General features: G+C 41.4%; 1 protein-coding gene across 2 annotated transcripts in view; it reads left to right on the forward strand.

Annotated features, from left to right (window-relative positions):
* Nucleotides 1–24483, forward strand: part of LHFPL6 (LHFPL tetraspan subfamily member 6) — a 235736-nt gene extending 211253 nt beyond the window's left edge. For both annotated transcript variants that reach the window (XM_080797933.1, XM_080797934.1), the window contains exon 4: nucleotides 23354–24483. In XM_080797933.1, the coding sequence (XP_080654059.1) occupies nucleotides 23354–23472 (119 nt within the window). In that variant the 3' untranslated portion in view covers nucleotides 23473–24483. The remainder of the gene's footprint in view (nucleotides 1–23353) is intronic.
* The last annotated feature ends 1420 nt before the right edge of the window (nucleotides 24484–25903 follow it).

Genomic DNA, 25903 nt, shown 5'->3' on the forward strand with positions numbered 1-25903 from the left:
TAGCTGAACCTTCAAGGCTGTGAAGGGTTTAGGTAGACAGAGCGTGAGTGTGAGTGTTTTAGGTTGCAGGGTGGGTGGGGAGAAGAGCCAAAAGAGAACCTAAGTAGGCATGGAGGGTTAGAAATGGGGGGCAGGGAGGTAGGAAGGGCCTCCCAGGTTAAGAATATTTAAACTGAACCCAAACACCTAAGTAGTAGTTAAGCAAAAAGGAGATTTCAGAGAAACTCACGTTTGTGGTTTTAATGTACTGTGGTAGGAGGTCAAATAGAAAATAGTTTTTAAAATGCCTTTTTTCCTTAGCAAGGAGATTTGCAGAGAATTCTTTTATGTGACTCGAAAACAATTTTATAAGGCTATTGATTATTTCTCAAGCATTTTAATACATTATGAAGTGCAAAGCTTTGCAGCAATTTCACAAACATACCCCCTTTTACAAATCAACGATTGTTACTGTTTACCTTTGGATCATTCTTATTTATGAAGAAGCCAGGAGCATGTTTGAATACACATATTTTCAAAACAGGGAAACAAAAGTACAAGCAGGCTGCATAATGAATTCCTAAATTACCCAACTCAAATCATACGTACAGCTTGCCTTGACAGTAGCTTTCAGCCTTTAGCATTAAAATCAGAGGTAGACTTGTTTCTCTCAATTTTGTTTTAAGCAAGAATGCCAGGTGTTTCAGGTGCAGGGGATCAGCAGCCATACTTTGAAACAAAATTACCCTGATTTATATAAAAAACGACTATTTTCTAACTTTTTTGAGTATAGCTGATACACAGTGTTCCATGAGTTTCAGGTGTACAACAGAGTGATTCAGCATCTCTCTGTGTCATGCAGTGCTCACCAGAAGTGTAGTTACCATCTGTCACCATCCAATACTGCTACAGTGCCATTGACAATATTCCCCAGGCTGTGCCTTTCATTCCCGTGTCTAACTCATTACATAACTGGAAGCTTGCATCTCCCACTCCCACCTCCCATTTTGCCCATCCCCTTACCCCCTTCCCTCTGGCCGCCATCAGTTTGTCCTCCCTAGAGAAAGAAAGTTCATTTTTTATACTTTGCTTAAAATGTAGTTTAACATTCATTTTGTTTTTATATACATCAGGGTGCTTTCTCTTTAGGTTACAAAGGTCTGATTCCAACTAGTTGAAACAAAGAAGGTATTTACGACCTCTTACCATAGGAAAGCCAGAGCTAAGTGAGGTGAGCTGCAGACTTGACTGATTCAAGAGCTCCAGGATGTTGTCCAGGGCCCAGGATTTTCCTGAACTGGAGACCTGCCACTTGTGGGTTCTTCTCCATCCTCGGCCCTACCTTTTTTTTTTTTTTTTTTTTTTTTTTGAGAGAGAGAGAGAGAGAGAGAGAGAGATCACGAATGGGGAGGAGAAGGAGAAGCAGGCTTCCCACAAACAGGGAGCCCAACGTCCGGCCTGATCCCAGAACCCTGGGATCATGACCTGAGCTGAAGGCAGACGCTTAACTGATTGAGCCACCCAGGTGCCCCTTGGCCCCACCATCTTAAGTCTGGCTTCATCTTGAGGCTAGTTCTCTTCTCCTCACAGATGATTGCCTTTGGCACTTGTAGCTTGTGTTCATGTCAAGTAAGAGAGGGTGAGTTTCCCCCTCTTCCCAGTAATGGAATAAAAGTCTCTCTCCTCAATCTAATTGGGCCAACTTGAATGAATTGCTGCTGTCAGGGGAAACCATGTATAAAATTGGCTTCTTATGGCGGAGCTTGGATGTGTTCAGAGTTTTATAAAACCAGATTTTACTGAGGAGTACTGTTATTTTTAAGTGGAAGATGAGGCTAAGAAAGAAGTCTGTCTTTGTTGTTGTTGTTGGCCTTGGTGGCATGTGTTCCTTCTCTCATGAAGTATATGGTTGTGGACTAAGGGTCAATAATGGCTTATGCTGTGTAAGTGTTAAGAATGGTGAATTTATTTATTCCTTTTTAAGAGAACAAACAATACAGGTGATAAGAATTATATGTAGTATACTCTGGTATCGTCACATAATAAAAATCTGGTAGATGTTTGCCATTGTTATTCACGTTATTTGTACAGGACAATTTTTAATAAATATTTCCTGATTAATATTTTCCTCTTTCTTTTACATTTCGTAACAGTAAGTTTGGATTTACACAATAAGCATAAGTTCTTTATAATCAGGTTGTCCAATTGATTTAATTCATCCCTCAGAGATATTTTCATCCACCCGACTTTTCTAATTATATCCTGATGATCAAAAGCACTGTTTCAATTAATTTTTCTTGCTAATTTGCCAAGTAAATTTGAGTAATTATTGCTTTCACTTTTGCTATTTAATTTGATTAAGAAGCCATCATGTTTCCTGTTCTCAAAATTATGTTCTTGGTTCTCAGGAACAGTACCATAAACTCTGAAAACTCAGAAACTCTCAGCATTGAAAAAGATGAGAGTCTGTTCCCTCCACATTTTCCATCCAGTGAAGAAGTCTCTTCCAATCTGAGCAACGACCATGCCACACATCTCTTTGGACACGTCTCTTTGATTCCTGACTCATGTTTTCTCTCCTTTCAAATCGAGTCACACTTGAGAAAAAATAATTTACAGGTTATAGTGAGTGGGGAAAAAATGGGAACAAAAATAGAAAATCTGTCCAAGTTGCTAGAAGTCATTTAGAAGATCCAGGAGGAGTCTGTATTCCCTGATGTAGCATGCTAGTGCAAGAGGATGACAGGAAAACGGAGAGGCTGCTATGAGCTCCACCAGGCCCCAAACTGGGTAGACCCATGAGGACTTGTGGGAGCACTCTGGAATGTGACTCCAGATGGTGCTGGGAAAAGTTCCAGTAGCGGAAGAAGCTCCATGAAGTGGCGGAGCATTGTCCAGGCACCACCCAAGGAAAAACAACCAGCTTTGCTGGTCACTCAGCCTTTTTAGGGGCCTCTTTTCAAGAGAAGAAGGGTTTTCTGCATTCATTCTAGAAAGTGAGGAGAAGAACCAATTCGGTTCGGGGCCATGAATACCAGTGGGACCGTGACAACAATAGTAGACCAGGCACATAACTGCTTTAAGTTATGGTTTAGCAAATGCTTCTGGTCTTTCTTTGGGAGAAAGTATCCCTTCTATATAATCCTGGATCCAATTCTGTCTGCTTCCCTAAACACGTCTTTGTGGAATGTTGACAAAAACTAATTAATGTAGAGACTTTATAGAGCAAAACTCATTCCTGAGATTTTTTTCAGAAAATTTCGTATGAGTAGATTATTCCAGAGTACTGAATTTTCTCCTTAAGGGAATAAGTTAATGGGGAAAACATGGACTGGTTTCAACCACAGTTTTATGCTCTTATATGTTGGATTCTAAATAATCTTAAATAAAGGAACACAGTTCAACTCTGTCTCTGGGCACTATGTATCCTGGAAGTACTGATTTTTGTACACTCTGGATAGTTTTTTTTTTTTTTTTCCTTATCTCCTGATTTGGGGTCATGCTTTGGATAGCTAAGAATGCCAGTTACATGGTATCTGGATAGTAAACTACTCTGGCTTGGCCACTGGATGTTTTGATGACACTGGTAAATGAGTTTGGTGTTACGGTAAGCCTTGTTCCAGGGATTGGTGTCGCCAGATCGTACAAGGGTCCAAAGTCCATTAATAGGCTTCAGAGATTTGTGGCCCCACTGAAATTGTGTCCAAATTTTATATGCCTGTGTGTCCATGCTGATTTCTGGAGACTTTATTCGTAGCTCTTATACAGTATTTAAATACGTTCCTGACATCAGAAGACTTAGAACCTCTGCTAATCCGTATTCGGAAGTCTGGTATTAGGGGCTGAGAAACTTGCCCTCTAGTCTTTACCTGCCAACCATCCTCAAACTTCCCCCCACCCCGGAAGCTGGAAAGCCAATAAACCCTTTTGACTTGATTTCATTATCTGTGAAAGTGTTTGTCGGGGGGATGTTACAATGCTCATTATTGCAAATAGGTACTCCTGTCCACCAATTCTGCTTTGAAATCATAGCTGTGAAAATGAGGGTTCAACCTTCCTAGCGAATTGACCATGTTTCCACTTAGACTGCTGGCCAGTTGCACTGGTGCCAGTACCAGGAGACAGTTCTTCAGCATGTCCTGAGAGCTCTTGGTCCTCAACTGTCTGGTCAAAGACGTTTGTATACCAAACAGCCTTGGAACGTATTGAATCCTGCTTGCTGAAACAGAGGACAAGTTTGCTTCATGTTTAGTATACAGAGATAATGTCTCCCTATGGGTCAAAATTTGGGCAGATTTGGGCACCTGGGTGGCTCAGCCAGTGAAGTGTCTGCCTTTGCCTCAGGTCGTGGTCCTGGAGTCCAAGGATTAAGTCCCGCATCGGGCTCCCTGCTCTGCAGGGAGTCTGCTTCTGCCTCTGACTGTCCCCTGCCTCATGCTCTCTCTCTCATTCTCTCTCAAATAAATAAATAAAGTATTTTTTAAAAATTTGGGCAGATTTGTTTGTAGTCTACTATAAAAAATTGGGGTTCCCTAAGCATGGGATTCCTCAACTGTGACCCAAACTCACTGGTTTGCCACATCAGCCCCTCTGTGGGGTGGGAGGCAAGGGGATGGATGGAAACACGAAGTTCAAGCTGCTCGCTGAGCTGTGAGTGATGCACTCCTCCACCGCCGACCTGGGAGCCTCCTGGCTTTTCCAGCATCTGTGAAATGACGGCAGTTGAATTTGCTAGCATGCAAGTAGAGTAAAATCTCACTCTTCACAGTTCTTGACACCACTGTCAAAATGCCTGTGATTCCTTTGAAAATACTTCAGGATAAAGAGAGAGGTGTGATCAGTTAGGGGAAGTCACAACTCAGGTGTGTCTTCCAGAACAGATACTCAAGGCAATTAGCACTGCATGCAGTTATCTGTAACTCAGCCAACACCAGAAGCTTGACCATGAGGATCGCCATGTCAGAAATGGATTTTTATTGGTAGAATTAGCATCTTACTGATTACTATGATGAATGTTAAAAATGGATTCTTGCCAGGGAGATTAAAGGCATTCAAGATTGTGGATTAGCTCAAAGAGTTAACCATACTCCCTATCCTTGCGTGAAGGAATTGAAGCATCCATCCAAGCATCCAGCCATGATTCTAAGTCCCGGTGATATTCGAAATATCTAACAACCAGTTATTCATAGGCCTTGACCTATCCAAACCGAGACAAATCTTGGCTACAGCCCTGGAAACCCTGCTCTGCCAGGCACTGTTTCTTGGGTTTCTGGGACAGGAGGCTAGGATTCTCTAGAGTTCTCAGAGGCAGGGAAGGGACAATGGAACACTTGGGGAACTCGGAAAAGTGGATGTTTACCCACCAGTACTGAGAGGTACATATTTTCATATTTTAGCAAGTGACCCAGCTTTGCTGAAGCATTCCAACTACGTGTATGCTGCCCTTAGGAATGGCAGCCAAGGCATGATCATCCCTGAACAGCTCAGTTCCCAGTCTTTGGGGGATTTCTGGTGGTTTGTTGCCCTAGAACATTGCTCCAGTGCTTCCTTCGTGCCAAGTGGTCCCCAAACTCTTAAAAGGTAGAGAGCTCTCTTCTTATGGGTTTGCTGGAAAATTGGCTGCAGATACAGGCCACATGGAGGACCGGCAATTAGAGACAATCTAGGTCCCTTCACACTGTCTTTCGTGGCCATTTATGAGTCAGGGGAGCTGAATTTCAGGTTGTTCTAGCCGTTAGAAATGGCAGCAAAAGACAGAAACCAAAGGATAATCTGTCACCATACACTGAGAAAACCCCGCTGATGATCTCAGCCTCCCCCCTACGGAGATCGGATTCCGTGTCGGTTCACAGCGCGAACACAAAGGCCACCAGCGTGCACTGTGTATATAGAGCCAATGTGTGTGACTTATCACCTTAACAGTGGCATTATCTCTAGTGACACTTTTAGGATGGATTTGGTGTTAAGGGGCAAAGATTGATAACAACCGCACTAGCAGAGACTCTGCTGCCCAGACGGGACAAAGGGGAAACCGTTTTTCATGTGTAGATCTTGCAAATATCTTAACACAATCATTTACTGGGCCACGGAACAGAGGCCTCTGATTGGTGGGATGGTAAGAAATCAGATGTACTCACCCTACTTTTCTGACACTTAAACTGAAATTTGATTATGTTTCTGGAAGCACCAGCGTAACTTTCTTTTCTTTTCTTTTTATTGTATTTTCTCTGGCCGTCTTTGTGTCGCGGGAATGCTACATAGGCAAAGCATCTTTGCCACCTGTTTCATGGCTATGGGGCTTTTATCAGAATTCAGGATGGGAGGATGCAGAGCCTTGAGTCAGTGCAGAGTTTAAGAGGAAGGACCCAAATGGATCTGATGAAAAGGAAAAACAGTGAGCAGGCTTGGTGTGGTAGGATCAGGAACACCCCTGACAGCCTCGATGTGAGAGGACGTGAAATGTTCTTTCCCGTGCAGCCACACCCAGCAAAATCACCCAGATGTCTGTTCTTCGGGTATTCCAGAACCAGTTTCTCTAATGGACTCTGTTCTCTACCTCCAGGTAACACTGCCCCTTTTTTGTTACATTGTGCCGGATGTATATAATGTAAAATTTGTCATTTCAACCATTTCTAAGTGAACGGTTCAATGGCAGTAAGTACATTCACAATGCGCAATCATCATCACTGTCTGTTTTCTATTTCCAGAACTTTTCCATCATCCTAAATAGCATCTGTACCCAGTAAAGAATAACTCTCCGTTATTTCCGACAGCCAGACCCTAGGAACCACTGTTCTGCTTTCTGTCTCTGTGAATTTCCCTATTCAAAGTTCCTACACATGGAACCCTGCAATATCTGTCCTTTGGTGTCTGCCTTTTTTCACTTAGTGCAGTATCTTCAAAGCTCGTCCGTGTTGTAGCACATATTGGAACTTCATTCCTTTTTATGGCTGAATAATATTCCGTTATATGGATACACCACATTTTGTCTGTCTGTTTATCTAACCCTGCTCGTTTTTTTCTAGAGATTGAGAGCTGTTTTCACACTGGTGATTTATTTATACTGACATCTGTTCCACTGGTTTGTTGGCAAAGAGGTTTATTATTTTTTTTCTCACAGCTTTATAATTCTTTGCTTTGGCTTTGTGAGGTTAACTTTAAAAGTACGGGTAGGTAATGATGTGGTGTACATAATTATCACCCAGTTACTCAGGCAGACTAGATTTTTGGTTAAGAATAACCCAGCCTCAGCGCTCTGCTTTAGATTGGAACCAGGAAATTGGGTTGGATTTAGATTGGAACCAGGAGAAAGACTCTCCTGCTGGACATTTGAGAGACCTGGGAAAGTGACCTTGGTCTCCTGAGCTACATTAACGTCACTGGCGAAATACAGGAGGTGACCAATGTCAAGGGTGTGAGCACACCATGTGACGAATCTGTCCAGAGCTTATGTTTTCCAGAAGTTTTATTGGAATGCAGCCAGGCTCGTGTGTTTACTTGGCATCCATGGCTGCTTTTGACCTAAAATACTTACTACCTGGCCCTTCTCAGAAAAAGGCTGCCAACCCTTGCCCTAGATGATCCTTCGCAATTGTTCGTTTGCTCTGAAATCCATGATGCTGTGATAGGCTGGGTGGGCGGAGGAGGAGCGAGGAAAAGTCCCAAGGATGCAGAAACCGAGCTGTGATGCGCTGGTTCTTGATAAGGCTTAAAATGGAGAAAAGCCTCTGCCCCATGCAGGCTGGGTTCCGTACTGTAGCCCTGACCCCACGTCCTCCTGACTCAGCATCCTGCTCTCAGCTGGACTCGCCAGGGATGACTTTGATGGCACATAAACCTCCTGTGGTTTTTTTCTTACGGAGCATATGCTTTGCTCCTGTAAAATCTTACCAGCTGGAAAAGCCCCTCTCCTTCAGTGGGAAGTGTTGTTTCCCCCAGGGAGCATGTACAGCCAGTAGCCTGAAGGCACTGTGTGGAGGCGAAGGGACCCTCTGTGTTTCTGCCCTGCACCTCCAGGAGGAGATGGCCCCCGGGCTCCAGTTCCTCCTCACCTGGACACCTGCATTCTGCCCCTGGATGCCCCTCCCCTAGTGTTTCACACTCTTCTATGATTAATGCTAGAATGTCCTCTTTCTTTAGGTAAATTTAATCTGCAGGCTGTTGGCTGTGGTCCGCTGGGGTGGGCTGTGCTTGGCGGGAAGGGCATGAGCTTTTGTGGTAAGTGGGGTGCAGCTAGAGGGCGGGGACTCCTCAGACCCCCCGCTGAGGGCTGTACTCAGCAGAGTAACTTGTGCACATGGAGTGGAAGAGGGGGGATGCCTATTTTCACTAGGAAAATTGCACAACAAAAATTGCCCTTATGCAGATGTCTCATTTTGCATGCCATATGACCAACGTATTTATTGAGTTCTGGCTCTTTATATTTGTTTACAAGCATAAAAGCTGCCCACTCATTTTATATATGGATGTGTGTTTGTATATGTATATGTATGTGTATATGTATATTTATATACATGGGGGTATGTATATGTACACATGTATATATAAAATATATAGTTACATTTTTATATTCATTTAATTTTGATTTTGAAATGAGCTCAGATTTATAGACGAGTTGTAAAAATAGAACAAAGGGTTCTCATATACTCTTCATCCAGATTCTCTTAATATTAAATTTTATCATATTTGCTTTATCATTCTCTCCCAGCCTTCCTGCTCTATTCTGTCTCTCTCAGATACGACGCCCCTCCAACCCTAGCACCATTTCCTTGGGGGATAGTACATAGTACTTGGGCAAAACTCTTCTTTTTCCTTCAGCTCCGCACCCTAAAGGTCAAGCTAAAACATGTCTGTGCAGACAGGAGAGACACAACAGAGCAAGTTAACGTTACGGCTTTTTAGCAGAATTTTTGTGGGGTTCCAGAAGAGAAATGTATACCATTGTGATGAGCAGTGGGTGTCATACGCAACTAAGGAATCATTGGACACTACATCAAAAACTAATGATGTACTGTATGTTGGCTAATTGACTTAAATTAAAAAAAAAAAAGAAATAATTTGTAATTCAGAATGGTTTCCCCCCCCCTACAGTCAGAGACCCAGATGGCACGTAGTCATAATTGAGTGTAGAGCTTGCACACCAGGCACTGCCCTTCGTGGACTCCTCTGGAGAGCCCTCGCCTCACTCCTCCTGCTCCAGCTGCAGAATGAATGAAGCTGGACTGGATCAAATTTACAAGGCTGACCTATATATTCAGATCAGAATTCACCCATAACCTGTCTCCTCAGACATGGTGCTGTTCTGGGCTCTTTGTAGATGCCTTATCTCTATCTCTATCTCTTATCTCTTCCAGAGAATAAATCCCTGCTCCCTTTGACATTCATGTTTGTGAAAATACTTACTCAGGCCATAGCTTCAGTGTGTCAGTCCTTACCAGTGTCACTTCTGCATTTTATGTTCTTCATGTGTGGAGGGGGGCGGGGTGGCTTTAGGTTCTGATCCAACTTGTTTATTTATTTATTTGCATTTTATATTTTTATTAACATCCTGGTTAACTCTGTGGAGAAAGTAGGGCAAACAAAGAAGGTTGGGGAGTGGGATCTCTGAAGACATTTCTTGCCTCCTCTTTTTTGTTGAAGTGGTTCCAGTGCTCAGAGCTAGTTACCGTTCATTGAGGCATGCTCTGTGTTTGGGGGGAAAGGTCTCGTTCCACTTCCAGAGACTTCAGACCCTACTGTTCAGTATCCTGAGCCTGGGAATGAGGGGCAGGACAGACAGGTAAAGTCAGCCTGCTCTGTTTGAAACAAAAACCACAGACCTTGAGGACAAACACTGGGCCCATTCACTGTGGTGCTGCTCTAGAAATGTAGGAGGCATGAACATGGCCGCCTCTTGGTAGGGCATTTTGGGACATTCGGCGCTTAGGATTTGAGGGATTCTACCATGACCCACACCTCCCCACTGTCTGTTTTTTCAGAAGGTACTAATGGGGCATGCCTGAGATCTGCTTTTAGAAAGCACCTCATGGAGCAGGTCCCTACGGGGTACACAGAATACAGTACGGCTGGGGCCCTGATCACCCGGGTGGCTCAGTCGGTTAAGCATCCAACTCCTGGTTTCCACTCAGGTCAAGATCTCAGGGTCCTGAGATGGAGCCCTGTGTCAGGCTCTGCACTCAGCGCGGAGTCTGCAGGGGATTCTCTCTCTCCCTCTGCCCTTCTCGCTCACGCTCTCTCTCTTTCTAGCTCTCTCAAATAAATGAATCAGTCTTTTAATAAATAAACAAACCAACAAATAAATAAATCAACGGGGCCCTGAAGCTGTGTACAAGAGAGTTTATTCTTCCAGTAATGAACAGACAGGCACCAACCCAGGACCTTGAGAAAGAGCCACACTTCATGTACTTTCTTCCTTCCGTCTTTTTACCTCTCCATTCTGTACCCAGCAACCAAGTGTGGGTGTTCTTTCTTCTCTTCTCTTTTCAGACATACAAGGTATCATTTTTAACCACTTGTTCCGTTAAACGTTGGAATTAAAGCCTTTGTAGGTTTGAGGCCGAAGGTTTAAACTTGTTTCTTTTTTACTAGTGACACCTTTGTTCAGGCACTTCACAAAAGAACAAATGGCATTTGGTCCTGTGATAGATTCTTTTCGTTCTTGGTTGTTGTCTTTTTTTTTTTTTTTTTTTAATGCATATGCAGACAGGATGGTCTGAATGCAGTGACATGAAGGAATTCATTCAAGAGGAGGAAGACCTATCCAACTTTTGTCCCTGGTATTGACGAGGACAAAAGTTTCTGTCTCTCCACTGATCGTTCCACCTTCGTGCCCTCATTATTTATACAGCAGAAAGGATGACGTTGAAAACTTCTGCTGCTTTTCTTTTTTTTTTTTTAAGATTTTATTTATTTATTTATTTGACAGAGAGAGAGAGACAGAAAACACAAGCAGGCGAGAGGCAGGCAGAGAGAGAGGAGGAAGCAGGCTCCCCACTGAGCAAGGAGCCCGATGCGGGGCTCGATCCCAGGACCCTGAGATCATGACCTGAGCCGAAGGCAGCGGCTCAACCCACTGAGCCACCCAGGCGCCCCTTCTGCTGCTTTTCTAAACACAGGCTTTGCATTATATCTTAGACTGGTGAACATTTTAAAATATCACAGAAGAAAGATATTCAACCTTGATCAAAGAAGTCAGTCATCTTACGATATCTGGACTCAGGCCTTCGTGGCCACAAGTCTGGGAACTTGGGAGTGACCTCATGAAGAGAGGAGGAAGATAGGGTTGGTGGGGGAATTTACTCAGGTTCAAATGCAGAGCCCAGGGAAGGCAGCACGTGCGGAGTTTTGCAGACGGCAGGAGTGAGAGGGCAGGGCGGCCTCAGCTATACTGTGTTTTCTGCTGTGTTACAGCAATGCTACAAGCAATGGGGAGCCCCGGGTCCTCATCTATGAACAGGGGTGAGGATGGCATGATGGCTCCTGCCGACTGCTCAGGGTTTCCTGACTGTGCCCTAAGAAGGAAGCTGGCTTGTACCTAGGACCTGGAACCTTCCGCCGGCTCCGTGGGGACAGAGTCAGGGAAGGGTCATAACACGCAGTTTGGGGCACATTCAGAGCCAGGTTCACATGGAGGGAGAATCAGTTATCTGAATTCATCAAGCACATTTCCTGGACCCAACCTCTCCACATTCTCTAGAAGAGATGGGATTGCCTAGAGAGTGCTGGTTGGGTTCTGCCACGTCGGGAATTGGGGGCCAAGTCAGCCAGAGGCAGGCCTTTAATAACCAGAACCATGCAAGGTGGACACGGGGATGTGGAGTATTCTAAGGAGACCCATACATGCCAAGGAGTCAAATATATTTTATTTCTCCTTGGCATGTTAAGTTCTAACAAAGACAAGTGATAGTGATGTAGGAAAGACATTCGGGTTCGAATCCAATGGCCAAGAAAGAATTCTTGAGACATCTTTGGTACAAAAAGGTGGTTTTATTAAAGCATGGGGTGGGACCCGTGTGGGCAGAAAGAGCTGTGTTGGGGTCATGAGGGGTGGCCCATTAAATACTTTCGAGTTGGGAGAGGGTTAGGGGTAGTGTAAGCCTCCCAAGTATTTCGGAAACAAGGTTTCTAATACCTTGAGGGGGCTAGCTATTTTTGGGAAAAAGTCATTTATTACTGTCTAGTAAAACCGTAGTCATGAGACCCTCCAGATGTATATGAGTGGGCCATCTGCTTGGGGGATGATTGCCAACATGTATCTTGGGAAGCAGAGATAAAGGAAGTTTCCAAAGGAATTTTTATATGTTCAAGAAGACTTACAGGATCATGGGACTTGGGCTAAGATTGCCTTTTGCCCTTAGCAATATCAGCATTGAAGCAGCTGAGTCCCTAGAGGAATGTCACTCTGCCTGTTTCAAGGACTTGTCGATGGGCTGTAGGCAGTAAGGAAATTTAATTTTTTTTCCTTTGTTTCCCACATCAACAAGTACTGTCTTAACACATGGAGATGGGGAAAAACATCTGATGTAGAGCATCCTAATACATTATCTGAGCACAGGAGCACATTCTGGAATCACTATGCCCAAGTTCAAGTTGAAGCTTCACCATTTACTTGAAATACTAGGCAAGTTACTTACCTTGCATGTAACTCAGTTTCTTCATCTTCACACTGGGAACCACGATGGGAAAATACGGTCAGATTTGTTTCTCCAGTTTCTGGAAAGCATCAGAGGCAAAAATGATGGAGGAAGAGGTGCCCCTTGCAAACTGTTCCTCACCTGGTTCACAGTCTGTATACATGACAGGTGTTACATAATTACTAATTTCAGATTCCTCTTCTCAGCACAAGTATCGGGTCTGATACTCATTCACACCAGGAACATACAGCCATCATCTGCTGTGGTCCGGGGATTGTCCTAAGCACCTGGATACCAAAGGAGAGCAGGCAGACTCAGTATCAGACAGTAGGCTCTGAAATGTTAATGAGACCAATTAATGAAAAAGCAGGGGTTAAACTGCCATTTCCTCAAAAGATGAAAAGATCTCTGGAATTCCATTGTTACTCCTAGACAGGCTGGATTCCTTGTACTCTGTCTTCTGTCTCCTTTACTGACACAAGTCCCACCAAAAACCAAACTTGAGCCTCCCGGAAAAAACCAGCCACACCCCATTTCTCCTTTGGTCCTGCCCTGGAACGCTGCCAAGCATCTTTTTCCATTGACTTGGCAGGTGGCCGTGGTTTGCTGCTTTCTGTCCCATTAACCTCTATTTTATCTGTCAGGAATAGTATTCCCCATTGTTGAAAACAGCAATTTGCCAACCAAGCAAGCTTGGAGTCCTGTCTGATGGAGCATTACAGAGAGCAAAAGGGAAAGTTGAAACAGATTTGCTTCTCTCATTTCCTGAAGGGATCACAGACAGAACTTGCCCTCCAGTAAAATGCTTTTGGTTTGCATTATAATAACAAGCATTTATTGCCATGACAAGGGGAGAGAGGGGCCTGGGAAGAATGGCCCCGCATTTCCTGGTTTCCTTTAGTCCTTTTACTACTACTCCGGGACCACCCTGTCACTGAAAACATATCAACTTTCCTGATAGCCTAAGGTACTGAAAAAGACTTTTTCCTCTTACTATTGTAAAACATGGTGCTAATTTCTTGTTATTAAGCATGTGGGTTTGAACAATGGAATCGTGCTCAAAGAGGAACAAAAAATTCTCCTTTTTCTTTTTCTTGTGGAGAGCTTCGAGGTACCGCATGTTCAGTGTGCAGTTGGAAAGTCACAGAACTTTCACAAACTCTGGATATTTTATTTGTATTTATGTTTCATGAAAAAAGAATCTCTCTTGTATCTGGTTAATTTTATCCAACTGAACTTCTCCAAAATATCCAAGGGATGGTTTCAAAATAATGCAAGTGACGTGAGCGATCCTTGAGGGTCGGTCTTACTAGAACAACAACTGTGTTAGACCGAGGATCCTTTCGATCTTGTTCGCTGCCAGATCTCCAGCTCCTGTAACATTGCAACACCTGTAATAGGTGCTTCAGATTTATTGATAAATGTTGAATACCTTACATTCCTGTCTACTAATACAGGTGAAAATTCTGGAGGAAGTTTTTAGGCTTCAAGCTCTCCAACTTTGAAGGTGGTCATCTCTTGTTTATACCCAAAGTGGCATTCCTTTCTTTCTTGAGCAATGCTTTAACAAGACCTAAATATGCCCCTCTTTCTCCATTTCCCTGCCCCCAAGTACACTCTTCCCTGGCCTTTCACACACTCCCACTTGGCTTGCTCCGGCTCTTCTTCCAGGTCTCAACATATATTTCACTTCTAACTTAAGGCTCACCTGTACTGACCACATTCTGAAGACCCCTTGTGTCTTAGCATCCTCAAATTTCTTTTCTCTTCAAAGCACATGTCTCAGTTATCATTATATAATTATCTGCATGATTATTGTTTCGTACTTCCTTGACTAGGCAAGACTGCTTGATAGCAGAGTCTCAGCACCTGTCTTGTTTCCAGCAAGATCCCCACCACCCAGTGATTCCTAGTCATCGTAGCCACTTAATAAATATTTGTTGAATCGATGAATGAATTAAGGGAGAGAAGAAGAATGGGAGGAAAGGAATTAAGAATCAAGAATCAGGGGTTGGATGACCTAGTGTTTCTCTAGATTTGCCTAAGTCCTATTGACAGATCTTGATCTTATCAGATTGACTTTCTTCCTTCCCTGCTTCTCAAAAGACGTGTGTGTGTGTGTGTGTGTGTGTCTGTGTGTGTGTATGCTTTTTTGTATATTCTTTTGAGGATAGTTTGATGGGCTGACTATATTTCTAAATAATCTAAAATACCAGAATAAATCCATATTGATTTAATGATTCTGTATTTTATGAATTACGTAGTAAGAGAAAGTCTTCGTATCTGAAATAGAGGACTATTTTTCTTCTAAATCACACTGAACATTTGTTGCTTATTTAGGATCTGAGCCAGTTGCTGAATTTAAATCACAAAATGTATAGATTACACACATAAATTTGCATATATGAGTAATTCGTGGCAGTATCTGATGACATTCTCATTTTCTTTTCCCGTGGCACACTTTTTAAATAACTTTATTTAGTTCCCTTTCTTTTTTTTTAAGATTTTATTTATTTATTTGACAGATAGAGATCACAAGTAGGCAGAGAGGCAGGCAGAGAGAGAGAGAGGGAGAAGCAGGCTCCCCACTGAGAAGAGAGCCCGATGCAGAGCTCAATCCCAGGACCCTGGGATCATGACCTGAGCCAAAGGTAGAGGTTTTAACCCACTGAGCCACCCAGGTGCCCCTAGTTTCCCTTCTTTCTATTTTCTTCTGATAAACAGCTGGTTTGATGAGTTGACTACATGTTTTACGACACATCAAGAGGGACTCCAAAAACAATTATTAGAAATGATACAGATATATTTAACAAGACATGGAGTTCATCTGTCCTTAGGAAGACAGTAGTGTAGACACCTGGTGCTGAATGCTGTAGGAAATGTTGGGGTTCAGAGCTGATGGTGAAGAAAGAATTCTTGAGACGTCTTCAGTGAAAAAAGGTGGCTTTATTAAAGCACGGGGACAGGACCCGTAGGCAGAAAGAACTGCCCTGAAGTGGTCAGGAGTGGCCAATTATCTGCTTTCAAGTTGGGAAGGGGTTAGGAATAGCGTAAGTCATTCTCTAAGGAATTTTGGAAGCAAGGTTTCTAGGACCTTGAGGAGGCTAGCTGTTGTTAGGAAAAGGTCATTTATTACTGTCTCCTAAAACCCTAATCATAAGACCCTTCAGATGTAAATCAGTGGGCCATATGCTTGGGGGATGATGGCTAACATATATCTTAGGGGAGTAGAGATAAAGGAAGTTTCGAAAGGAATTTTTTCATGTTTAAGTAGACTCACAGGATCCTAGAGGGTTGGGATAATGTTAGCCTACCGTTGGGGTTGCCGTTTGCCCTTAGCAGAGTAGTAATGACGAAGCTGCAGAGCTCCCAGAGGGAGGTCGCTCTGCCTGTTTCAAGGACTTTGTCAAGTCATAAGGGATTTTTTTTTCTTTTGCCTTTGTTCCCTCATCACTGAAGACTCTATCCTGTGGGTCGTCCAGCGACAGCAGAGCCTGGGTGGGTTGGGTAGGTGGGTGGCGTGGTTAAGCCTCTGACAGTTGAAACCTCGAAAACCTTTACTATGAGAAAGAAAAAACAGGAGAGATTTTGTTCACTTGCTCTTGTCTTAAATCAAGTTTCCCAGAGCAGATGCTGAGAAGAGGATTCATATTCAAGAAACCAGTAAGGAAATGGGAAGTAAGGCTGCGAAGGGGTAAATGCCTGGCAAGGGTACCATTGGCGGTGAGGTCCCGGCCTCACCCTGAGCTCACTGGGGCTCTGGAACATTCATTCCACCACAGAGTTTGCCTCATCTGGAGGTGAGAAAACTGGCTTTCATACTCTGCACCAGTCAGTCATTGGCTACTGGCCACCCCAGGGGGCACTTAAGCTCTCTGAGAGTTAGGGCAAGGAGGCTCCACACTCCTGGGTCCTCTGAAGAGGGTTGCAAGGGTAGCTGTTAGGAGCAGAGCACGATCAGAAGCTAAGGGTGAGAACTCAGGGCCAACTAATTCTACCAATTAGGTAGAATATCTATACCACCTGCTACCAGCCTTGCCAGTTAAAAGTTCCTATATTCCTTTGACTTCCCTGGAGAAAAAAATAAATGATGCTCTCTCTCCCGGGTCCTCAGTAGTCAATTCTTTAGTATCTTCTTTGTCTTTTTTTCTTTTTTTAAGATTTTATTCATTTATTTGACACAGAGAGAGAGACAGCGAAATAGGGAACACAAACAGGGGGAGTGGGAGAAGCAGAAACAGGCTTCCCTCCAAGCAGGGAGCCTGATGCAGGGTTTGAGTCCAACACCCTGGGATCATGACCTGAGCCAAAGGCAGACGCTTAACGACTGAGCCACCCAGGCGCCCAGTATCTTCTTTTTCATCTTTATTTAATACACATGGCTACTGTCACATGGACTATTTTCAAACAACTGCCCTTAATAGGTACTTTTTCTTGAATAAGTGTCCAATAATTAATAAAGAATTATGTCCTCGGCTTTTCCTGTTAGGTCATGGAACTGGTGTAGGTCAATACCTTGTTATTAATGAATGATTGATTGTGTTCCATGTTATGAGCCCTAGGCTGAATGGATTGCCCACAAATTTTGCTGACTTCTTGAAAGGTTCTAAATTATTTGCCATCTCTCAGCTACCCATTAATTCTCCCTCCTAGATTTATTTAATCCAGATGAAGAATAATTCAAAATGGAGATTATTCCTAAGACTTACAAGTGGAGATTATTCCCCAGACACCTTTGTGGATGGTTATCAGAAAATTTGATCCCTGAGGGGGACTCTGTTACCCTTGAAAAATACCTAGTACATCTGAGTATTGATGGAGGTCACTGTGCCGGTGAGACCCACCCCGAGGTGGAGATGTGATCTTTCAGGATCTATTAACCTGTTCAATTAACTCACTCTGTATGAGGCTATAAATGCTATAAAATTGTTTGGCAACTTCTCTCCAAACGTTCCATGCCAAAACAGGACTACGGTTATTTTTATAATAAATAATGAAGAGTTATTCTTATAATAAAATTCCAGATTTACTCTGTTTTTCAGGGACTGGCTATTTGCCTACTTTGCTCCCTTTCTTTCTGTTTTTCTTTTACTTTGCCTTTCATTCAACATTCATTTAGTGAGCTCCTACTATGGGCCAGGCACTGTTGTAGGGGTAGAGTAGGGAACAAAATATACAAACATCTCCCCTAACTGAAGATTTCATTCTAGTGGGAGAGACTGAAATTAAACACACACACACCCATGTGCACACATGCACACACACATACACACACACGGTAGTCACAAACCTTGGTAAGTACTTGCTGCAAAGGCAATAAAGTGAGGTAGAGGAGTATTGTGACTTTGATGAAGCAGGTGGCTTACGTAGCCACCATTCAGAAGGAACCAGCTGCCTAATGACCTGGAGTAGAGCTTTCTGAGTAGAAGGAATAATGGGCATGAAGCACCAAGCCAGCAACAAGCCTCATGAGGTCCAGAGAGGGCAGCCCAGTCTATTAAGAAAAAAGACAAGAGGGAAGTTAGCCATGAGTTTTGAAAAGTAGGCAGATAACAGCTCATTCAAGTCCTGATAGGCCATTGGAAAGAGATGGATGTTTGACAGTCCATTAGGAAATTTTAAGTGAGGCAGGGTCTTAACACGATTTATTTTTACAACGATAGCTGCCTGCTTTGCTGGTGGTGATACCATAGCAGAAGCAGGGAAGATAGGAGAGCAGTGATGACAGGTAAGACCGCATGAGGGTGCAGGCTGGCACTTGAGGAGTGGTAGTGCAGAGGAAACAGTTTGGAGAGAGGCAACGGACTTGCCATTGACTAAGTGCGAGTCTTTGGGCAGGTTATTGCATTTTTCTTGGCTTTAGTTTTCCCATCCGAATGTACCTATCACATCATGTTCCTATGAGGATTCAATGCATTAGTATTTACTCCGTGTAAAGCTCTTCTAACAATTCAGAACAAGTAGTCAATGCACGTTTGCTGTGTTTAAATGGTTATTAATATTCAATATGTAAAGGGAGAAATCAAGGATGACACCCAGGGTCAAGACTGCACATGGCCTATTGTCTGTGGCCCCAGGTAGTGTGTACTCTTGAGATGTGGAGTCCCTCGATTTAATCTTCCTGCTGTTGCTTTATGGTGACCCCAAGCCAGTGACTTACTTAGCTTTGCCTGACCTCACCTTCTTATCTGGAAATGGAGCAAGTATATGAAGTCAAATCTCATGCTACACTTAACAGTCTTTGTATTTTTCAAGAGAAAAGTCATTAATGAACAAGAGAAAATGACCGACTTGTTAAAAAGAAAAGGTATAGCTTTCAATCTATGGTTTATGTGTTCAATGACTGAAATCTAAATATCTAGGTGTATGTGTTTGTATCTAATGTAATGTATAAATGATAAAAGAAAAGAGGAAAATTGTTAAAGCATTTTCTGATGAGATCGTTAAGACGGGCTAAAAGAAGGATTGCAATTAGAGCAGAAAAGACAATGTTCAATGAAAGATATAGAGGAGTTCCTTCCACGTACACAAAAAGAATAATTTGAATGCTATAAAAAATTTGGGAAGGGGAGGACGAATGAATGCAGAAACCTATTTTATTAATTCAAATGCGATATTCTGGTTTAACGACTTCTTATTCTTGAACATGGAACCCAAGTGTGAGTCCTGGCTCTGAAGGGCATCTTGGTTGCTTTAAAGTCTTGGCAGTTATGGATAAAGCTGCTAAAAGCATCCATGTGTACATTTTTGTGTGGATGTAACTTTTTGGCTCCTTTAGGTAAATACCAAGGAGTGCGATTGCTGGATTATATGGTAAGAGTATGTGTGCTTTTATCAGAAACCACTAAACTGTCTCCTAGAGTGGTTGGTTGATTTTCCATCCTCTCCACCAATTGTGAGAGTTCCTCTGGTTCCATAGACTCACCAGCGTTTGTTGGTGTCCATGTTCCAGATTTTGGTCATTCTAATAAGTATAAAGCGGTATCTCATTTTAATTTACCATTCCCTTTTGACATATAATACCGAGTATCTTTTCTTTCATATGCTTATCTGCAGTCTATATATCTTCCTTGGTAAAGTGTCTGTTAGGATCTTTGGCCCATTTTTAAAGTCAGGTTGGTTGTTTTCTTATTGTTGAATTTCAAGTGTGTTTTGTGTATTTTGGATAAGATTCCTTTATCAGATATATCTTTTGCAAATACTTTCTCCCACTCTGTGGCTTCTCTTCTCATTCTCTTAACACTGCTTTTCACAGAGCAGAGTTGTTTTTGTTTTTGTTTTTGTTTTTAATGTCAATGATGTTCTGCCTTTCAATTAGTTCTTTCATGGATTGTGCTTTTTATGGGTTGAGTTATATCTAGAGTCATTACCACACTCAGGGTTACCTAGGTTTTCTGTTATGTTATCTTTGAGGAGTTCTGTAGTTTTAAGTGTTACCTATAGGTCTGTGATCTAGTTTTGATTAATTTTTGTGAAGACTGTAAAGTCTATGTCCAATTTTTTTTTTTTTTTTGCATGTGGATGTCCAGATATTGTAGCATCATTTATTGAAAAGACGGTCTTTGCTTCATTTTATCGTCTCTGCTCCTTTGTTAAAGATCACTTAACTATTTATGTGGGTCTATTTCTGGGCTCTTCGTTCTGTTCCACTGATGTATCTGTCTGTTCTTTCTCCAATACCACACTGTTTTGATTACTGGAGACTTATAGTAAGTCTTGAAGTTGAGTAGTGTCAGTTCTCTAGCTGTGTTGAACTTTGTTGAATTTTGTTCAATATTATGTTGGCTATTCTGAGCCTTTTTGCCTCTTCATATAAACTTTAGAATCAGTTTGTCAATATCCACAAAATAACTTTCTGAGATTTTGAATAGAATTGCACTAAATCTATAAACCAAATTGGGAGGGACCAACATCTTGATTCTATTAGGTCTTTCTGTTTGTGAACATGGAATGTTTCTCCAATTATTTAGTTCTTTGATTCTGTTCATCAGTTTTGTAGATTTTCTCATATCGATCTTTTATATATTTTATTAGATTTATACCTAATTATTTCATTTTGGGGGTGCTAATGTAAATGGTATTGTCTTTTAAATTCCAAATTTCACTTGTTCATTGCTGGAATATAGGAAGCAGTTGACATTTGTATATTACCCTTGTATATCCAGCGACCTTGTTATAATAGCTTATTAGTTCCAGGAGTGTTTTGTTTGTTTGTTTGTTTTGTTTTGTTTTGTTTTGTGGATTCTTTCACATTTTCCATATCACGTCAACTACAAAGGCAGTTTTATTTCCTTCTTCCCAATCTGTATACCTTTTATTTTCTTTTCCTGCCTTATTGCATTAGCTAGAACCTTCAGTAAAATGTTGCAAAGGAGTGATGAGAAGGGATATCCTTACCTTGTGGGAAAGGCACAGCACAGTACAATGGAGCAGTCTTCCTCTGCCATTTCTTTTACCCTGAAGGTATTAATAAATTATTGGGCTTTCTTATTGAAGTTTAATGATAACCATATCTAAATAGTTTCATCAAGATCATTGAAATGGCAATCCCTCAAAATTCTTCTGAATTTCTTACAGGCACTAATGAGAATTAATCTGAAAATAAAAAGCTTTACATTTCTCACCATTAGGTATATTAGCTGTAAATATTTTTAGATGTTCTTTGACAAGTTGAATAAGTTTCCCTCTATTCCTAGTTCACTGAGAATTTTTTTAAATTATGAGTGGATTTTGGATTTTTGTTAAATCCTTTTTTTTGCATCTATCAATATGATTATGTGATTTTTTTTCTTTTAGTCTTTTGATATGATACATTGTATCATATCATATCATATCATATCATATCATTGTATCCCCGGGACCGGGGAGAGGGTGAGAATCTCAAGCAGACTCCCTGCCAAGTGTGGATTCCTGACATGAGGCTGGATCCCATGACCTTGAGATCATGAACTGAGTCAAAACCAGAGTCAGACACTCAGCCAGCTGAGCCACCCATGCACCCCAGTATATTAATTGACTTTTGAATACTGAACCAGCCATTTATATTTGGGATAAATTATACTTGGTTGTGTGTATAATTCTTTTTATACATTGTTGGATTCAATTTGCTAATAGTTTGTTGAGAATTTTTTTATCTATGTTCATGAAAATAATGATTTGTAGTTTTCTTGTGTTTTTGTCTGATTTTGGTGTTAAGGCAGTGATGATCTCATAGAATGTTAATGATTTCTGCTCTAACTCAATTATTTTCTTCTGCTTACTTTGAGTTTAATTTTTTCTTCTTTTTATAGTTTCCTAAGGCAGAAACTTATATTATTGATTATAGATCTTTCTTCTTCTCTAATATATGCTTTTGATGCCATTCATTTCTCTCTAAGCACTGTTTCCCTTGCAGTCCGCAAATTTTGATAAGTTGTGTTTTTACTTTCATTTAATTCAAACTATTCATTTTCATTAGTTCAAACTATTTTTTAATTTCTTTGAGATTTCTTCTTTGGCCCTCTATTATTTAGAAGTGTTGTTTAATCTCCACAGATTTTGGTCTTTTCCAGTGATCTTTCTGTCACTGATTTCTGGTTTAACTCCATTTTAGAAAATTTATGATTTCTATTTTTTTCAGTGTTTTGAGGTGAGTATTGTGGCCCAGACATCTTTCTGTATTTTCCATGTAACCTTGAGAAGAACATGTGTTCTGCTGTTGTTGGTTGAAGTAGTCTATAGACGTCAGTTATATTCAGTTGATTGATATCAAGTGTGTCCTTTCAGATTTTTTTCTGCCTGCTGGATCTGTCAATTTCCAATAGAAGGGTGTTGAAGTCTCCAACTATGATAATGGATCTATCTATTTCTCCTTGAAATCTGTCAGTTTTTGTGTCATGTAATTTGATGCTCTGTTGATAAGTATACACACATTATAGACTATTATGTCTTCTTGGAAAATTCACTCCTTTATCATTGTGTCATGCCCTTCTTTATCCCTGATAACTGTTCTTGCTTTGAAGTCTGCTCTCTCTGAAATTAAAATAACTACTGCTGCTTTCTTTTACTAATTATACTTTTAGTATTGTGGGTATGTTGTTATTACCAGGAATACTAATCCAACTCTGACAGGTCAGAGCCCATTGGAACCCTTTTCATTATGTTCTCATTTATGATGTTTTAATTTAAAGGTAAGTATTGACCCCAGAAGAACCTGGGAATTTTTGTTCTTCAATTCAAAAGGTAGAATGTAAATCATTTGGCAATTTTATAAAAACAGCAGTATTCATTTTAGCATCATCCTTCAAATGGATCTCCTCCTCAGACTGACCCCTTTGCAGAAGGACTGTATCTACATTTTGATTTTTTTTCATTGTGCGTATCAGTTTGAATGATTTCAGTTAGAACTAATACTTCCATCCCCTCCTCATCCTGATTGCTGTCATTCCTCCCTTTCTTTAGCCAGAAGAGTGGGCACTGGTGGAAGAGAATAGGCTTCTATCCTCTTCGCGAGCAGGAGGCATGGGCCTGAGGTCCTTCTGAAATGCACACAACCATTCTGGCTTTCTTCAGTTTTCAGATAGCTTTCAGCACTTGTTATCATTCCATTTGAGTGAGTACACCATATTTTTAATGTTGGCGTACACTTTTAATTTCAGTTTCGCTGCTGTATCCAGGAACATACACATGGGAAGAAATGACAGAGCATCCTGAAAAATCACCCTAATCTCTGTCTGTTTTCTTTCCCTCTCCTGTGTCCCTAGGGAAGTGTGAGATTGGCTGGGCCTACTACTGCACGGTGGCAGGGGCCGCCACTGCCATGCTGCTGTGCACATGGCTGGCTTGCTTCTCAGGCAAGAAACAGAAGCAGTACCCCTACTGACTTGGAGCCACCGAGAGCAAACAGAGGAGAAGATAGGCCAAAGGCGTCTGGAGAGACTGAAACATGCAGCTACTATCAAAAGGTGGAATGGTGGTTCTCTGATCCATACCGTGCTAATGAAACAAAACCCAGTGGAGTGGTCAACATTACACAGTGTCAAAGGGTTGTACGAGATTTGCAAAAGAAATGGAGAACATGGGAAAAAAGAGAAGATGGACCAAAGGCTAAAAATATTGTAGGGTGTTGGGTGTTTCTCTTCCACAGAGTATTGTTAATGTAGAACACATGCACACGCCAAACAAACCTATATATGCAAACAAGGATTTTGGATTTTTTTTTTAAAGATGAGGACTATGAAAATTCAAAGGGCTAGTAGAAACAGTGTTACGTTGGGAAGCAGGGTAACCCACAGATGTTCCCTGCAGGTCAAGTCACTTCTGAAAGCACATACGGACATATACGCATCCACACACATGCCCACGCACAAACATAGCCATTGTCACACAGATTGTATGGGAGGGTTTGTGGTGCATTACTCCTCTGTTTTCTTTTTAATGTACACTTAAAATACAGTATTATCACTTTATAAAGCATACATTAAACCTAATAAATGGACCAATAAGCCACTCTATCAGTATTTTGTATATCCTGCATAAACTTGTTATGCCCTCGACATGTGCTGAGTGTTTATGCAGACATTTAGAGTTAAGCCTTTGTATTTCAATATTATTCAAAAATATGCAAGATTTCCTTATCTGAGTAGCTTCTGCTATGATATTCTTATGAAGTAAAGAGGCAACTTCCTGTCCATGGACAGGAAGAGAATTCAGTTGAAGGAGTGAGAGTAATGAAAGACATTTTCCATTCATTAGATCTTGTTTTCTTTTGTTCATTATTGTACTGTGCTGTACCACATTTATTTCAATATTCATTTTGTATAAAAAAATTTTTAAGTGCTATTTTGTTTGTATTTGAAAAACTCTGTGAATAAATTCTCTTTGATCAATAGTTAAATGAGTCGTGGAGTGTTAATTCGGTTGCTGGGTTTGCTTCTTTAATTTTCTAAATATAGCCTTTCAACTCCAACAGTCCTATAAATTTTCCTTTGCCTCCTAAGTCCTCCCATTAATTTTCTCTCTAATCACCCAACCAGGCATTGTTCTAGGCACACAAGGTATTAAAGGTAGGTAAGAGCTCCTGCTTTCAACTTAAATTCTTTGCAACTAGAATTCTAACTACATTTAAATCATGACCGAATTCTTATGAGAGAATTTCAACTCTATTTTGGATTGACTTTGAGAATCTGGACAATAGTCAGACATGGTTTGGGGTTACGAGAGTCAGGTCATGGTTGGAGAGGTGTCTGGGCCAACGGTGTCCAGGGTGATGCCAATGTCATGACAAGCCACCTGTGACTTTTGGCCCCTCCACCTTCAACACGGTGCTGTGCTGTCCTTCTTTAGTACTTCTGAGCTGGGGACAATTTCACACCACTGTGTTTTAGGGTTCTTGGCCATTGGAGAAAGATTCTCTCACATGTCTGCTCCCAGCATAAAGCTTTGACTAAAGGGAAGGATTTGGATTTGGATTTGGATCTTCCCATCACCCCATAGCAGAACCAACACTTTGAGGAGCAAAAATTGCATCCTGGGTAATCGATATATTATTTTATTAGGCAACACTGAGTTGTTAAATCAAATCCTTAAAACTTAAGTTTCAATTAGTTTCTAAATTGCATACTTTTCAAATTGGGGAATTGAGCGTTCTGGTTATTTATACGTGTAACTACATTTTCTATTCTTTCTATACATATTTATCAATTGAGCCTGAATATCTGAATGTCATACTTGCTTCTGGTACTTTTAATCATCCAGCGTGAGGATTCATGCTGGCCTGGAAGAACAATACAAGAATCTGACCAATAAAATTCTGGACTTTCGAAGGCTTTGTTGCTATGGAAAAAGTCATTCTGCTCTCAGATGCTTAATTCATAATGGGCTGAATGTCCTTTGATTGTGTCTCATTGTCCTCAGAGCAGGGGCTTCTCCACTCTGTGATTTCCTGCCGAGAGGAGATTACACTTTGCTTCCTCAATGAGCCCATCATTTTCATTACTGCTGGTGCTTTTCAAATGTTTTTAACCGCACCTCTCTGTCAGAATAGTATTATGACTTCTTAACTCTCGTTATCAAGTGGGAGTTCTCTATGGAATTCACTAACGTTATTTCTTGGACGGATATAATGATGACATTGTCATTTTTATGTGACCCATATGATTTTAGACATTAGTGAACCTCATTAGAATAAAAAGCTGATCAATCCAACAGGATGCAGTCAAATGGCAAACCCTTGTATCTCGAATCCTGACTAGTCATTTGTGTTTTGGTTCGAGATGTCCCAGGATTTCATAAGGAGCATCTAAATTATTAAG

The sequence above is a fragment of the Martes martes genome (genome assembly GCF_963455335.1).
Source record: "Martes martes genome assembly, chromosome: 3".
NCBI classification, from domain to species: domain Eukaryota; kingdom Metazoa; phylum Chordata; class Mammalia; order Carnivora; family Mustelidae; genus Martes; species Martes martes.